Here is a 15,669-nt window from a genome sequence, read left to right on the forward strand (position 1 = left end):
TAGTCTGGAGACTAACTAGTCTGGAGAGTAACTAGTAACTAGTCTGTATAGTAACTAGTCTGTAGAGTAACTAGTAACTAGTCTGGAGAGTAACTAGTCTGGAGAGTAACTAGTCTGGAGAGTAACTAGTAACTAGTCAGGAGACTAACTAGTCTGGAGAGTAACTAGTCTGGAGACTAACTAGTCTGGAGAGTAACTAGTAACTAGTCTGGAGAGTAACTAGTCTGGAGAGTAACTAGTCTGGAGAGTAACTAGTAACTAGTCTGGAGAGTAACTAGTCTGGACAGTAACTAGTCTGGACAGTAACTAGTCTGGAGAGTAACTAGTCTGGAGAGTAATTTGTCTGTAGAGTAACTAGTAACTAGTCTGGAGACTAACTAGTCTGGAGAGTAACTAGTAACTAGTCTGGAGAGTAACTAGTCTGGAGAGTAACTAGTAACTAGTCTGGAGAGTAACTAGTCTGGAGAGTAACTAGTCTGTAGAGTAACTAGTAACTAGTCTGGAGAGTAACTAGTAACTAGTCTGTAGAGTAACTAGTCTGGAGAGTAACTAGTAACTAGTCTGTAGAGTAACTAGTCTGGAGAGTAACTCGTAACTAGTCTGGAGAGTAACTAGTCTGTAGAGTAACTAGTCTGGAGAGTAACTAGTAACTAGTCTGTAGAGTAACTAGTCTGGAGAGTAACTAGTCTGGAGAGTAACTAGTAACTAGTCTGGAGAGTAACTAGTCTGGAGAGTAACTAGTCTGGAGAGTAACTAGTAACTAGTCTGTGGAGTAACTAGTAACTAGTCTGTAGAGTAACTAGTCTGGAGAGTAACTAGTAACTAGTCTGTAGAGTAACTAGTCTGGAGAGTAACTAGTCTGTAGAGTAACTAGTAACTAGTCTGTAGAGTAACTAGTCTGGAGAGTAACTAGTCTGTAGAGTAACTAGTAACTAGTCTGTAGAGTAACTAGTCTGGAGAGTAACTAGTCTGTAGAGTAACTAGTCTGGAGAGTAACTAGTAACTAGTCTGTAGAGTAACTAGTCTGGAGAGTAACTAGTAACTAGTCTGTAGAGTAACTAGTCTGGAGAGTAACTAGTAACTAGTCTGTAGAGTAACTAGTAACTAGTCTGTAGAGTAACTAGTCTGGAAAGTAACTAGTCTGGAGAGTAACTAGTAACTAGTCTGTAGAGTAACTAGTCTGGAGAGTAACTAGTCTGTAGAGTAACTAGTCTGGAGAGTAACTAGTAACTAGTCTGTGGAGTAACTAGTCTGTAGAGTAACTAGTAACTAGTCTGTAGAGTAACTAGTCTGGAGAGTAACTAGTCTGGAGAGTAACTAGTCTGTAGAGTAACTAGTAACTAGTCTGTAGAGTAACTAGTCTGGAGAGTAACTAGTCTGTAGAGTAACTAGTCTGGAGAGTAACTAGTAACTAGTCTGGAGAGTAACTAGTAACTATAACTGTCAGATAAATGTAGTGCAGTCAAAGTAGGAAGTAACAATATGGAAATACTAAAAGTACAACAAACTCTGAAATGTTCCTTAGTGCCGTACTTGATTATATGTACTTAGTTACTTCACACCACTGCTGATGTCACCATGTTAGTTTTTATTGTCAATGTTTAATTCTTGTATTTCGGATGAAAAATGAAGAAATGATTTCCCAGTTTATGAGTCCATGGAGTTCAACGTGCTGCAGTAAATCCTCCATTCTAAGATTAGAAAAAGCGTTATCTCCAGAGAACAAACTCCGGTGTTGTAGCAGCACAAAGAGAGCAGGAAGTACTGCGTGCGTGTTTCTAGAGTTTATAATGCCTCATAAAGAGCTGTAGCTTGAGCTCCGTAGACATATTCAGAGCATGGAGATTAAAGGTCAAAGTCAATCTCTCCAGTTAGTTTTGTCCACACTTTGTCCCGTGTTGGGACGCAGATGTTCAACCTTTGGTAAGTGAGACTTTTCAGTGTTGAGTGAAGTGTTAATGGACAGAGTTTCTCCTCAAAGACTCATGCAAAAGCTCCACTTTAAATTCTGTTTTTACATTCGATACACAGGACAGAAAGGTGAGATTTATTGTCATCTCCATTAGAGGACAGAACGATGACATTAGTCCTGGAGTCTTCACAATGTTCCTGTTCTCCCAGAAAGATAACGAATGACAGAGCAGGATGAGCAGAGAGCAGAAATCGTTCAGTGAAGAGATTCAGACTTTATTTTCTGCTTCATAGCTTCTAGTTTCTCCAGCAGCTTCCGGTTCTGGAGATTAAAAAGTGGTCTTCCTCTCTTTCTAACAGGAACCATCAGAGACCAGACCCTGTCCATGAAGAGTGTCCGGTCCATGGAGACACCACTACTTTAAAAAACAAGGCGACCTGTAAGGGAGATTAAAACAATGAAAAGTGTAAGAGAGCGAACTGAAATGAAGAGGAGAATTGAAATGGTGAGGGGGAGAATGGAAATGGACAGGAGGAGAAGATGGAGGTGAGTTGTTCTGAAACCTCCAACAAACTAGAAGCAGTGTTGTCTCATTGGGTGTGTGGTCTTCTTGTAGAGGGTCTCTGTTTCCAGCCCACTGTAGCCTGTTGTCCAGGTGCACGCTGGGATATCTATGGCCCTGTTTTCACCTGGTTTTATAATCTGATCTGAGTGATGTCTCAGACCAGCCCGGCTCTCTGTTCCCCGCTGGTACCTGGAAAAGGTGGCCACCGGTATACAATAACCTTATTATTAGTTTCATAAAACCAGTATGAATGATATTACTACACTACACTGTACTATTACTACAGACATTCCTGCTTTTATGTCTCTTTTTATTATTTATTAGCCTCTCAATGGCAGAGCCCCACAGCTCTGAGTGAACTAGGGAGCTGAGTGGTCATAGCAGCGGCTGTGAAATGGTTTCATTTACTTTATGAAGTCAGCAACATTAACAAACATTTGAAAGAACCAACTCCTGTGGCATCTTATTACAGTAGAATCTTATTAAGGATATTTTCAATGATTTTAATCGTATTTCTGTCTGAAAGTAAGTCATTATTGGCATTTGTTTTTAATAATTAGGCTTATATACCTTATTTATCTTAATTATATATTTTCAGTTATGCTATGCAGGGAGTCTTTAACTGAACATGTGATCTTCAATAAATGTTTTTCTATCAGGACCAGACCAGAGTCTGCTGAACCTGAACCTGATCCTGAACTCAGCTGTGGGTCCTTCAAGTGTGACCGGTCAAAGGATTGTTTTTTGGATTTAAAATGTGTTTCTGACAAAAAGTAAGTCATTATTAGCATTCAGTTGTTAATAGTTATGTATATAGCCTGTTGTATTATTATAATTGGTATAAGTATCAGTTCTTATCAGTAGTATTCAATGCTGCTTTCTCTTTTTCTTTAGGCTATCTGCTGATGGAAGGTAAGAATTAAAAACTGACAAACATTACTAATATTTGATATAAAAACTGTTGTTGTCTGTGTTAAAAGATTTTTTTGATATGCCCATTTATCTGTTTGTTCAACCTGATCTCACAGAACTCCGTGAAAGAAACACGGTCCCTTAAGTTAAGGAGAAGGTTGTGGGTGGGCTAACGTTTCCGTGACACGCACGAAGAACGAGATGGTTGGGTTTAGGAAAAGAAGAAAGCGACTTTAGCAAATGTGACACGCGGGAAACAATCCCCAGTCTCCTGGGTGAAAGTCCTTTGTTGTTTGACCCATCCACCACCCCAACTAACCTCACTCCCTATGCGGATTTTTGGGCTTTCATACTGCTACTCGCTACCGTAGTCGCTCCTAATGCTACGTCATCTTCTCATTGACTTTACATTGGCATTGTTTTCTGTGGTGCACACATTCCGTGCCACCACCACGTAATGCGGTGTTAACACTTCCTGATCATTTCATTTCACGGAAATCTGGCTGGTTTGTTTCAGGATCCAGCAGCAGAGACCAGAGTCTCCTGAACCTGAACCTGAACCTGAACCCAGCTGTTGGTCTTTTAAGAGCGACCGGTCAAAAGATGATTTTTAAATAGATTTTAAACAAAAACAACCATCTGACAGAAATGAAGTTATCAGCACCATATAATGAGATTCATAGATATAGTATTTTAGAAGTATTACCAGTTTAGTGGAGTAAAAGTATACATTTTATTTAGGAAATGTACTGGAGTAAAAGTAAAACTTTCTGGAAATATATATAACAAAGTAAAGTTCAGATACGTGAAAATTCTACTTAAGTACAGTAGCAAAGTATTTGTACTTTGTTACATTCCAACACTGTCCAGCTGTCATCCTTTCTCACTACAGTCTAAAGTTACCTGCACATACGGGACATTACCATGATATCTAGAATAACAACTATCATCATATAAGACATGGAAAGAATATGCATAGGAAATGATTTCCCACTATCACCACCATTATTCACACTCAACCTCTATCTGCGTTGTGTTGAAGCCCAGAGCAGCAGCTCACACCTGAGTCTGCTGGACCTGGACCTGGACCTGAACCAAGCTGTGTGTCCATGAAGAGTGACTGGTCTAAGGATTGGCCTGAGACCTTGAAAGATGGACTTCACTCTATTGATCCAAGGTGAGGATTTAAAACACAACAGAGTGTGTCAGATTCTCATTTGTGTCATTGTTGTAAACTGGCAGCTTTCAGAACGCTGCAGACCGGAGCAATGCAAGTATCTGCAAGTTTCAACTCGTCTCGTCCAGAATCTTTGGTCTGAACTGGACTTCAGCAAGCAGGCCACCCATTATCCTTTACTAGGGCAGGTGGCCTTGCCAAGAATAACAGAACAGCAGGGGGCAACCCACAAGCAACCAGCTCCTTACCATGCATATCTCATAGTGGTCTACAAGATGCAGCCCAGCTGTGTGTTACACATGGATTCACTCTGTACCTTTAAAACTGTTCTCCTGGATGGCATGACAAAACAATGAGCAAATATTGTTTGAAATGTATAAACAACCCATTTTTGCACACTGTAAGAAATGATTCTGTGGTCATGTAGGTTTGAATTAATGTATTAGGTAAAACATATTCAATATAATTGTGTTTTTGATTTTGAGGCAAATATTTAATTAAATTTCAAATAAACATATTTGGAATAAAATCCACCCATTGTAGTTAAATAAAAGAAGCATTATTTTTATTATACAAGCAAAATGTAACTGGTTGACTAAGGTAAGAAAACTTCTTTAGTTATCACTGGGCTAGTAAGAAGAACGCATGTAGTGGTATATTACAATATAAAATGAGTTATCACAGACAAAGAGACTCAGCAGCAACACAAAGTTGGTTTCTGTTAGCAAGGCTATATATTAATGTAACGTAATGATTATCTTTTTCAAAACAACTAAATATTTTTGTTTATGTTATAATTAATTATGTACTGTTTTCTATTCAAATCTACTCATATTAAATGGATAACTATTAAGGGTCTCGTTTAATTAATATTTACTCAATACCGAACCTTGTGAAATTTAATTAATTAAATCATATTGCTTGTAATCTGTTGCCTCATTTTTATTGAGTAGATATGGTGTACCTTTTCTTACAGTGCACAGTGTTCTGGGTACATTATATTCAGTTTTTATGTGTTTCTATTAGGAGTAAGCTGGAAGAACCAGAACCCAGCTGTGTGTCCATGAGGAGTGACCAGGCTATGGGTTGGTCTATAAACATCAAAGATGGACGTCACTCTGTTGATCAAAGGTGAGGATTTAAAACTGAGAACAAAAGAAACTGTGCTGCCTTCCAGTTGGTCTGATCCATCAAACACTGTTGATTATCTTTCCAACCTGTTCAGCTTTGGGACATCGTTCTCTGGTGTTGTAGCTCAGTTTTAGAGCAAAACTCTGCCGTGTACTCATGTTTTGTTCTAATATTGAGTTGTTCTCATCAGACAATATTTTCTGTTGTTTTAGATTTGGTTCAGCCCAATATTCACTTGTTTTGTGTTCACACTACGTTTGTTCAAACAAACCAAGAGAAGACATTCAGTTACATTGTTACCTCGGTTCTCTCAGTGAAGAGACTTTGCCTCCACTCTGTTACATATTCCATATGTACAAGAATGATTACTACACAGAGATAGATATATATAAAATCTCTAATTGTTCCCAGAAACCTCCAAAGAAGGCTTTTGGATGTGATTGGTGAAGGTGTGCCAGAGGGAGGGGGAGCAGCTGTTTATTGAGGGTCTTGTACCATAGATGATGCTACTGCATTAGGCGCGTCTGGAGATCATGAGGGCATGGATAAGTGTTTCAGCAGCGGCAGAGGGCAGGGACGGCTGGAGGCGGTCAATGTTCTTGAGGTGTAAAAAGGCGGATTTCGTAACCTGGTTAACTTGGGGTAGGAACAATAGGGTGGGCTTGAGGGTGATTCCGAAGTCGTGGACAAGGGTGGAGGATGACGATGGAGCCGTTGATGTTGAGGTCTGGGTGGAGCGGGTGAAGTAGTTTGAACCAATGATGAGGAGTTCAGATTCATTGCAGTTGCGTTTGAGGAGGTTCTGTTGCATCCATGTTTAAATGTCTGCAAGGCAGGTGGTTATAGTGGAGTGGGTGGCTCTTGTTTTGGAGGAGAGTAAGAGTTGAGTGGTGTCTGCCTAGCAGTGGATACAGAGGCCATGATGGTGGATCTCTCCCAAAGAAAGGATGTACATAATGAACAGGAGGAAACCTGAGATACTTGAACTCCTTCATCTGGGACAGTAACTTTTTTTGAGGCCAATTGAAGAGACTTCACCATTGCATACTGTGAGCTAATTCTTCCTGATTCCTCCACAGAGTGAACCAGGAGATCTCAGAAGTTCCCAGTGGTCAGTCTGCCCAGCAGCATCAACCACACCTGGACTCCATATTTATGGTCTGTACATGTACAACAACTACTTTTACATCTACCTTGTTCAGAATCATCTGGTGCACTTTATAGACCAGAGGATTGTCAGTCTGTCCAACATGGATCTGATGTTTGCTTCCATGATTTCAGTTTGATTTCATTCATAGATGAAAGGCTGCCTTCAGCAGCATGGATCAGTGTGAGAATCGAATGAAATCAGAATCTTTACTTTTGGTTTATTAATTACCATTATATAATGATCCATGAAGGAATCTTGAATTGTTATTTGTTTGTTGTACACAAATGTCATAACATAATCGACAAAACTGGTCTGTCTTGATGATCTGAGTATTTTTAAACTCCCGAAAAAATTTCTGTTAGTGACAGTGTTCAATTTGGTATCTTTTGGATCTTTACAGGGACAAAAGATGGAGACGCCTCAAGAAGTCGTCTTGGGAATTTTAGAAAATTTGGGAACCGACGACTTTGAAAAATTTAAGTGGTACCTGCAGGGAGTCCTAAAAGACTTCCTGGCAATCCCAAAGAGTAAACTGGAGAATGTAAACAGGGTGAACACAGTGGATACAATGTTCCAGACCTACAGTACAAACACTATTAATGTGACCAGAATAGTTTTAGTGAAGATCAATCAAAATGATCTGGTGGAGAATTTATCAAACATCATCACAGACCCTGAAGGTAAGTCAAAATCATTATGAATTTAAAAAAAAGGATGTAACAAAGATCAAACTTATATATCACAGTCTTCAACAAAGATTACCTTTGTCACCAATGTCTCCCTCTTATCTACAAAGATGCATATGTTGTGTTGACAACAACAGAACAAGCTACCAAACATCCACAAGAGAAACTAAATTTAAAGTGTCTCCGAGAATAAAAAATGATGACACAAAGTCAGACTTTTCAGTTTACTCTGCTGGTTAAAATTTGCACACACTGATGTCACTGTAAGATACTGCTTGGGCAATATTAATTGCCCAAGCTAACTATGTAATTAAGTCATATACCTTCTGGCTTATTTGGACACTGAAGAGTTCATAGATGTTTGACTGAGACACCCAACATATCAGATGTTTTTGAGGAATACTAAGTCATTTTACAATAGTTAACATATTCAGGACATCGGGCTGAATAGACTTCATGAATACAGAAATGTGCACACTCACATTCACCAGAACAAACCTTCATTGATTTCATTGTTTTATTCATTCAGAGATTCTTGCTGCATGCCAGCGAAAAGTCAAATCCAACTTACATAAGATGTTCCAGCGTGTGTTTGAGGGAATTGCGAAAGCAGGAAACAAAATCCCTCTGAATCAGATGTTCACAGAGATCCACATCACAGAGGGAGGGGTCAATGCTGAACATGAGGTCAGACAGATTGAAACAGCATCCTGGAAACCAGACAGACCAGAAACAACAATCACATGTGAAGACATATTTAAAGCCTCACCTGGAAGAGATGAACCAATCAGAACAGTGATGACAATGGGAGTGGCTGGCATCGGGAAAACTGTCTTAACACAGAAGTTCACTCTGGACTGGGCTGAAGACAAAGCCAACCAGGACATCCAGTTCACATTTCCATTCACCTTCAGAGAGCTGAATGTTCTGAAAGAGGGAAAGTACAGCTTGGTGGAACTTGTTCATCACTTCTTTAGTGAAATCAAAGAAGCAGGAATCTGCAGGTTTGAGGAGTTCCAGGTTGTGTTCATCTTTGACGGTCTGGATGAGTGTCGACTTCCTCTGGACTTCCACAACACAAAAATCCTGACTGACGTTACAGAGTCCACCTCAGTGGGTGTGCTGCTGACAAACCTCATCAGGGGGAAACTGCTTCCCTCTGCTCGCCTCTGGATAACCACACGACCTGCAGCAGCCGATCAGATCCCTCCTGAGTGTGTTGACATGGTGACAGAGATCAGAGGGTTCACTGACCCACAGAAGGAGAAGTACTTCAGGAAGAGATTCACAGATGAGGAGCAGGCCAGCAGAATCATCTCCCACATCAAGACATCACGAAGCCTCCACATCATGTGCCACATCCCAGTCTTCTGCTGGATCACTGCTGCAGTTCTAAAGAAGGTGTTGAAGACCAGAGAGGGAGGAGAACTGCCCAAAACTCTGACTGAGGTGTATATCCACTTCCTGGTGGTTCAGGCCAAACGGATGAACGTCAAGTTTCATGAAAAACCTGAAACAGAATCACCCTGGAGTCCAGACACCAGGAAGATGATCGAGTCTCTGGGAACACTGGCTTTTGAGCAGCTGCAGAAAGGCCACCTGATCTTCTATGAATCAGACCTGACAGAGTGTGGCATCGATATCACAGCAGCCTCAGTGTACTCAGGAGTGTTCACACAGATCTTTAAAGAGGAGAGTGGTCTGTACCAGGACAAGGTGTTCAGCTTCATCCATCTGAGTGTTCAGGAGTTTCTGGCTGCTCTTCATGTCCATCTGACGTTCACCAACTCTGAAGTCAACCTGATGTCAGGAGAACAAACAACATCAACACAATTCTACCAGAGTGCAGTGGACAATGCCTTACAGAGTCCAAATGGACACCTGGACTTGTTCCTCCGCTTCCTCCTTGGTCTTTCTCTTCAGTCCAATCAGAATCTCCTGCGAGGTCTGCTAACAAAGACAGGAAGTAGTTCACAGACCAATCAGGAAACAGTCAAGTACATCAAGAAGAAGATGGATGAGAATCTGTCTCCAGAGAGAAGCATCAATCTGTTCCACTGTCTGAATGAACTGAATGATCGTTCTCTAGTGGAGCAGATCCAACAGGCCCTGAGATCAGGAAGTCTCTCCAGATATAAACTGTCTCCTGCTCAGTGGTCAGCTCTGGTCTTCATCTTACTGTCATCAGAAGAAGATCTGGATGTGTTCGACCTGAAGAAATACTCTGCTTCAGAGGAGGCTCTTCTAAGGCTGCTGCCAGTGGTCAAAGCTTCCAAAAAAGCTCTGTAAGTACAGCAATAGTTGGATTCATATGCTCTGCTGTCTTTTCAACTTCTTGATTCCTTTTTCTTCATTACCGTTTCTTCAGGCTGAGTGGCTGTAACCTGTCAGAGAGAAGCTGTGAAGCTCTGTCCTCAGTTCTCAGCTCCCAGTCCTCTAGTATGAGAGAGCTGGACCTGAGTAACAACAACCTGCAGGATTCAGGAGGGAAGCTGCTGTCGGCTGGACTTCAGAGTCCACACTGCACACTGGAGACTCTCAGGTCAGGCTTCATCAACCTGTTCAACTGATGGTCACCTAAATACTGATTTACCTTAACGGATAAACTCATAATGTGCCTAAGATTGTCTCTCAGGTGTGTTCATTTAGTTTCAATCTCTTCCCATGAACATGTTTTAAGTTGTTTTGTAAGTCTTTTTCTCACCCTGTTGTTGGAACTTCAAACCAATCCCAATCGTCTTGGGCGATGCTTAGCTACGACGCAGCAGGGGTGGCTCTGCTAAATAGCCTTGTTGCGCCATCCACATTTTCAGCATGTAGCTTTTTTTTTTTAAACTATTTTAGGACTTTTTCCTTTTATTTAGAACAGCTGAAGAGAGACAGGAAAGGGGAGAGAGTGGGAGGATGACATGCAGGAAATGGCAAGTCCAGACTTGACCTATACTATTTTTACATTTTAATAATACTGGTTTATCTTCTTGTTCATTATTGTCTCTTCAGGCTGAGTGTCTGTAATCTGTCAGAGAGAAGCTGTGAAGCTCTGTCCTCAGTTATCAGCTCCCAGTCCTCTAGTCTGAGAGAGCTGGACCTGAGTAACAACAACCTGAAGGATTCAGGAGGGAAGCTGCTATCGGCTGGACTTCAGAGTCCACACTGCACACTGGAGACTCTCAGGTAAGGATTCAACAACCTGTTCAACAGAGAGCTTCAGAGGAATCAGAGAGCTACCAGTAATGTGAGATTGTTGATGGACATTAGTGGGTGTTTGATTGTGAGTAGAAAGTATCAGTGATAATGTTAATGTAACCCAACAGTATCCACAGATCATGTGACTTGTGTTGTTCTGTGTGTTTGCAGTCTGTCAGGCTGTCTGATCTCAGAGGAAGGCTGTTCTTCTCTGGTCTCAGCGCTGAGCTCCAACCCCTCCCATCTGAGAGCGCTGGACCTGAGCTACAATCATCCAGGAGACTCAGGAGTGAAGCTGCTGTCGGCTGGACTTAAGGATCCACTCTGGAGACTGGAAACTCTCAGGTACAAACACTAATGAACGAAAAGGAAATATTTGTGTAGGAGGTCTCCAAGGAGAACATCTCCAGCAACTAAAATCATAATTCACTGTTGTTGAAGATCGCTGCAGTTTGGACAGATATCTGTCATTTAAAGAAACTGTCTTTCATTTAGTTATATATTTATAGTAATTCATCACCAGTGTTGGGAGTAATGCATTACATAAGTAACGCAATTAAAGTAATGTATTCCTTTTGGCTGTAACGCAGTAATATAACACATTACTAATAAAATGTTGGTACGATTATACCCGTTACAATCTCCAGTAATGCGAGTTACAACGCATTTTAACCCAACATTTAGTGGTGTTTTTGTTTTTTGAAGAACCGACAAAACATTTGGTCACAGAGAAAAAGGTCTGTGTGTGTGTTACTTCCTGTTGCTGGAGTCGAGTGGTTGAGATGACTGCAGAGACGGATATGTTTGCGAGATGGACATTAGTTTAAGGAGTTTTTTACGCTGCGTTGAAGCTGGGGGGGAAAAGGAGACTGAGTACCCAGGGCCCTCATGTGAGTAGGGCCCAAAAAGATGCTAGAATGAATAGCTGTGGATGCGGGGAGGGGCCCATAGAAAATGCCTTTCTACAGGGCCCAGTTTATTTCTTCACAGTTTGACTTTGACAAGACATATGAAAAGTGTTTTAGACAGGAGATTAGCTTAGCTTGTATTGCTCTGTGTGTCATATCAATACATATCTGTGAGATTCATGTTCCTTTTTTATTTATTGATTTGTCTTTAAGGTCCTACAACCTTTTTTTACATTCAAGTGACCTCAGTGCAGCACAAATATTCTGTTATAATAATATAATATTATGTTCATAGATTCACTGTGGACAACAGGCCTGATGTTTTACAAGCTATTTTAATCTTTACAGAGAAAGGTCCATGTACATTAAAACTGAACCTTGAACCTACTGACCTCAGGACAGGAGTTTTGAGATGTATTTCTCCAGCTTTCAGACTGTTCCTTCATCAGTGTATAATAATGTGTGAGAGAGATGTAATGCCCCCCCCCCCCCTCCTCCTTTCAGGGTGGAGCCTGCTGGAGTCAGATGGTTGACACCAGGTCTGAGGAAGTGTAAGTCTGTTTTACATTTCATTCATGGAACTGTGACATCACTCATTCAACCCTCTGATGTCATCATCAAAGTGCTGATTGGTTAATAACTGCAGCTGTGTTGTGTCTCCTTCTCTCCGTCAGATTCCTGTGAACTCACAGTCGACACAAACACAATGTACAGAAAACTCAAACTGTCTGACAACAACAGGAAGGTGACATTTGTGATGGGGGAGCAGCCATATCCTGATCATCCAGAGAGGTTTGACTCCTGGCCTCAGCTGCTGTGTAGAGATGGTCTGACTGGTCGCTGTTACTGGGAGGTCAAGAGGAGAGGAGATGTTGATATATCAGTGAGTTACAGAGGAATCAGGAGGAGAGGCGACAGTGTTGACTGTGTGTTTGGACGTAATGATCAGTCCTGGAGTCTGAACTGCTCTGATCGTGGTTACTATGTCTGGCACAATAAGAGAAGAACATCCATCTCCTCCTCCTCTGTCTCTGATAGAGTAGCAGTGTATGTGGACGTTCCTGCTGGCTCTCTGTCCTTCTACTCAGTCTCCTCTGACTCACTGATCCACCTCCACACCTTCAACACCACATTCACTCAGCCTCTCTATCCTGGGTTCAGGTTCTGGTCCAGGTCATATGGTTCCTCAGTGTCTCTGAGTCCTGTGGAGGACGGAGAGTCTCCTGTCAAAAGAAGCAGACAGTTGAGTCTGACCCGGATCATCAGCTGATGTTAGTGAGGAGAATGTGGGTATCACCAATGATTTCCTGAATGGATTACATTCTGCTCCAAACAGCTAAATGACATGTAATGCTCTTCATCATCGTCTCCAAAAGCTGCATTCAGCAACGACCTCGCTGCTTATCTGACAGCTTTAGTTCCTTTACACATTCAGATTATTAAAAATAAATACAATCAGATAATACATGATGATGCATTATTACAGATTACTAGCTGCAGCATTAGAGTCATCAGTCATTAGAAACTGTAATTACTTTGTTAGCTTCTGACCAATCTATTTAATGTTGATATATCTTTTATGAAAATGTTTTATTTTTGTTTTATTGAGTCTGTTTTTAACTTTCTCTTTTATCTGCTGGTTTGGGTCCCTTATTTTGAAAAAAGGGCATCGACTAAACAGCATTGTTAAGAGGATTGACTTTGTACAGTTATCCATTTTATACAGGGTCAGAGTCACAAGGAAGGCCAAAGCCTTCCTCGCTGACCCGAGTCACACCTTGTCCTGTGAATCCAGGCTGCTGCCATCTGGTCGCAGGTACCTGGTACCCAGGTGTAACACCAAGAGATGGAAGAGCTCATTTGTACCTGTTGGCATTGGTCTCATTAATACCTTGTTGTAATCTGTCCCGTTGGAGTATGGAATATGAACGTATGTTATGTTGTGTATGAGATGCTGTCTTCTGTTCTCTGCTGGCTGCAGAAACAATTGCCCCATTTGGGGATAATAAAGTTGACTTGATCTTGATCTTGAAGGACATGTTTCCTCTGAACGGTGTGAAACAGCTCTGAGTTCTGTTTTCTCTGGTTTGGTGGGCGTGTCTCTCTTTTATTGGCTGTGTTCCAGCTGATAGCCAATCAGCAGAGACGTGTCTGTAGTCTCGTGGTAATAAAAAGGCAGAGACCCCCCCCATCAGGGACGGACGGGCTCACAACACATTTAAGATCAGTTCTTTTGGAATGATGTGAGAAATGTACTATTCAAAGCATTACTGTAATATATAGAGAAGAAAGAACCGATGTCATCTATGAAACAAGGACTAATAACGCCGATTCCTAAATGTGGTGAAGACAAAAGCATTTGGGATCGTTTGAGACCAATAACATTGTTGAATACTGACTACAAGTTCCTCTCTGGAGTTGTTGCTACTGGGCTAAAGGGAGGTATGTCGACCATCATTGTTGAGACACAATCAGGCTTTTTGACAGAAAGGTCAATTCACAACAACTTAAGACTTGTTTTAAATGTACTTGAGTACAGCAATATTATTCATGATAGTGGGTTTATTATATTCTTACATTTTTATCAAGCGTTTGATTCTGTTGAACATCCCATTTTGGATTTGGGGATTAATGTATGAATATAATAGGGATGCTATATAATGGGATCAGTAGTTGTAGTAGTAGCTCTAGGGCCCCTGTCCCTGGTTATTCCCTTGGCCTTAAAAATCAACCAGTTTTCAAGAGCTTCAGGCAAAAAAGAGGTTTGAGAACCACTGATTTATTTCTCCTCCAGAAGAACATTTTCATTAAATGATGTTGATCAGTTCCTGCTTTGAGCCACCAGGTGGAGCCTCTGACTCACTAGTGAGACATGCTGCAGACTAGCTGACGGGACTGAATTCTCCAGTGCATTGTGCTGTTTACGTTCCTCTTTATGCTCATTCAGAAAATGCAATTCTGAAATGCACTACTGATTTTGATTGTTTTTGCTTGTGTAGCATAAAGCTACTACAGCTGCATGTTAAGCACTGACAATAAATGAACCTTGAACATATACAGTTTAAAACAGTTTAAAGTATAAATAATTACATACTTCACGTCAGATGAAGCCTCAGTTGCTACGGTGGCCCTGAAGTGCAAATCACAACAGCAAATATGAAAACACGACAACAAATATGAAAACACGACAACAAATATGAAAACACGACAACAAATATGAAAACACGACAACAAATATGAAAACACGACAACAAATATGAAAACACGACAACAAACTGGAAAACACGACAGCAAACATGAAAAAACGACAACAAATATGAAAACACGACAACAAATATGAAAACACGACAGCAAATATGAAAACACGACAACAAATATGAAAACACGACAGCAAACATGAAAACACGACAACAAATATGAAAACACGACAACAAACATGAAAACACGACAACAAATATGAAAACACGACAGCAAATAGGAAAACACGACAACAAATATGAAAACACGACAACAAATATGAAAACACGACAACAAATATGAAAACACGACAGCAAATAGGAAAACACGACAACAAATATGAAAACACGACAGCAAATATGAAAACACGACAACAAATATGAAAACACGACAACAAATATGAAATGTGGTGGAAGTTTCTGTTCAGCGAGGGAGGAATTTGGGTGAAGAAGAGACCTTGTTGAAACAGAATAAAGACAGGCTGCAAACTGGATTAAAAGTTTAGGTATTCGGTGGAAGGGTTTAATTATTTTATATATATATATATATATATATATATATATATATAGAGAGAGAGAGAGAGAACAATCAAAAATGACAAGAACAGCAATGAACAATGAACAGAGTTACAAAGTGACCGCCGATCTGTGCCTCGCGTAACATATGACAGCTCCTTATATCCCATTTTCCAGCAGAAACACGACCATGAGGAGGAAGACATTCTAATCTTGAACACTGCTGTCTAAAGCTGTCCCTGTACATCTGTCTAGTGCGTAAAAAGATGACTATAGTCGTCCTTCAATCT

The 15,669-nt window shown here is 40.7% G+C and overlaps 2 protein-coding genes across 2 annotated transcripts in view; both read left to right on the plus strand.

Annotated features, from left to right (window-relative positions):
- Positions 1-2,429: 2,429 nt before the first annotated feature.
- LOC144524871 (NACHT, LRR and PYD domains-containing protein 3-like) lies at positions 2,430-12,897 on the plus strand. Its single transcript, XM_078261386.1, has 12 exons — positions 2,430-2,458; positions 3,137-3,250; positions 4,432-4,566; positions 5,593-5,697; positions 6,777-6,855; positions 7,248-7,527; positions 8,063-9,818; positions 9,902-10,075; positions 10,534-10,707; positions 10,891-11,064; positions 12,132-12,178; positions 12,302-12,897. The coding sequence occupies exons 1-12, from the start codon at positions 2,430-2,432 to the stop codon at positions 12,895-12,897; spliced, it is 3,663 nt and encodes a 1,220-aa protein (XP_078117512.1).
- A 1,174-nt stretch (positions 12,898-14,071) lies between these two features.
- LOC144524873 (xanthine dehydrogenase/oxidase-like) overlaps positions 14,072-15,669 on the plus strand; it is a 25,087-nt gene continuing 23,489 nt past the window's right edge. Inside the window, exon 1 of the mRNA XM_078261387.1 lies at positions 14,072-14,118. Coding sequence (XP_078117513.1) covers positions 14,072-14,118 — 47 coding nt within the window. The remainder of the gene's footprint in view (positions 14,119-15,669) is intronic.

Source organism: Sander vitreus, chromosome 10, assembly GCF_031162955.1.
Source record: "Sander vitreus isolate 19-12246 chromosome 10, sanVit1, whole genome shotgun sequence".
Taxonomy (NCBI): Eukaryota; Metazoa; Chordata; class Actinopteri; order Perciformes; family Percidae; genus Sander; species Sander vitreus.

Bases quoted from the DNA above. Each gene is read 5' to 3' on its own strand.
- LOC144524871 (XM_078261386.1), top strand. From the start codon at position 2,430: ATGGAAATGGACAGGAGGAGAAGATGGAG. The intron at 5,698-6,776 runs GTGAGGATTTAA...ATTCCTCCACAG, and splicing joins CGTCACTCTGTTGATCAAAG to AGTGAACCAGGAGATCTCAG. The intron at 12,179-12,301 runs GTAAGTCTGTTT...TCTCTCCGTCAG, and splicing joins GACACCAGGTCTGAGGAAGT to ATTCCTGTGAACTCACAGTC.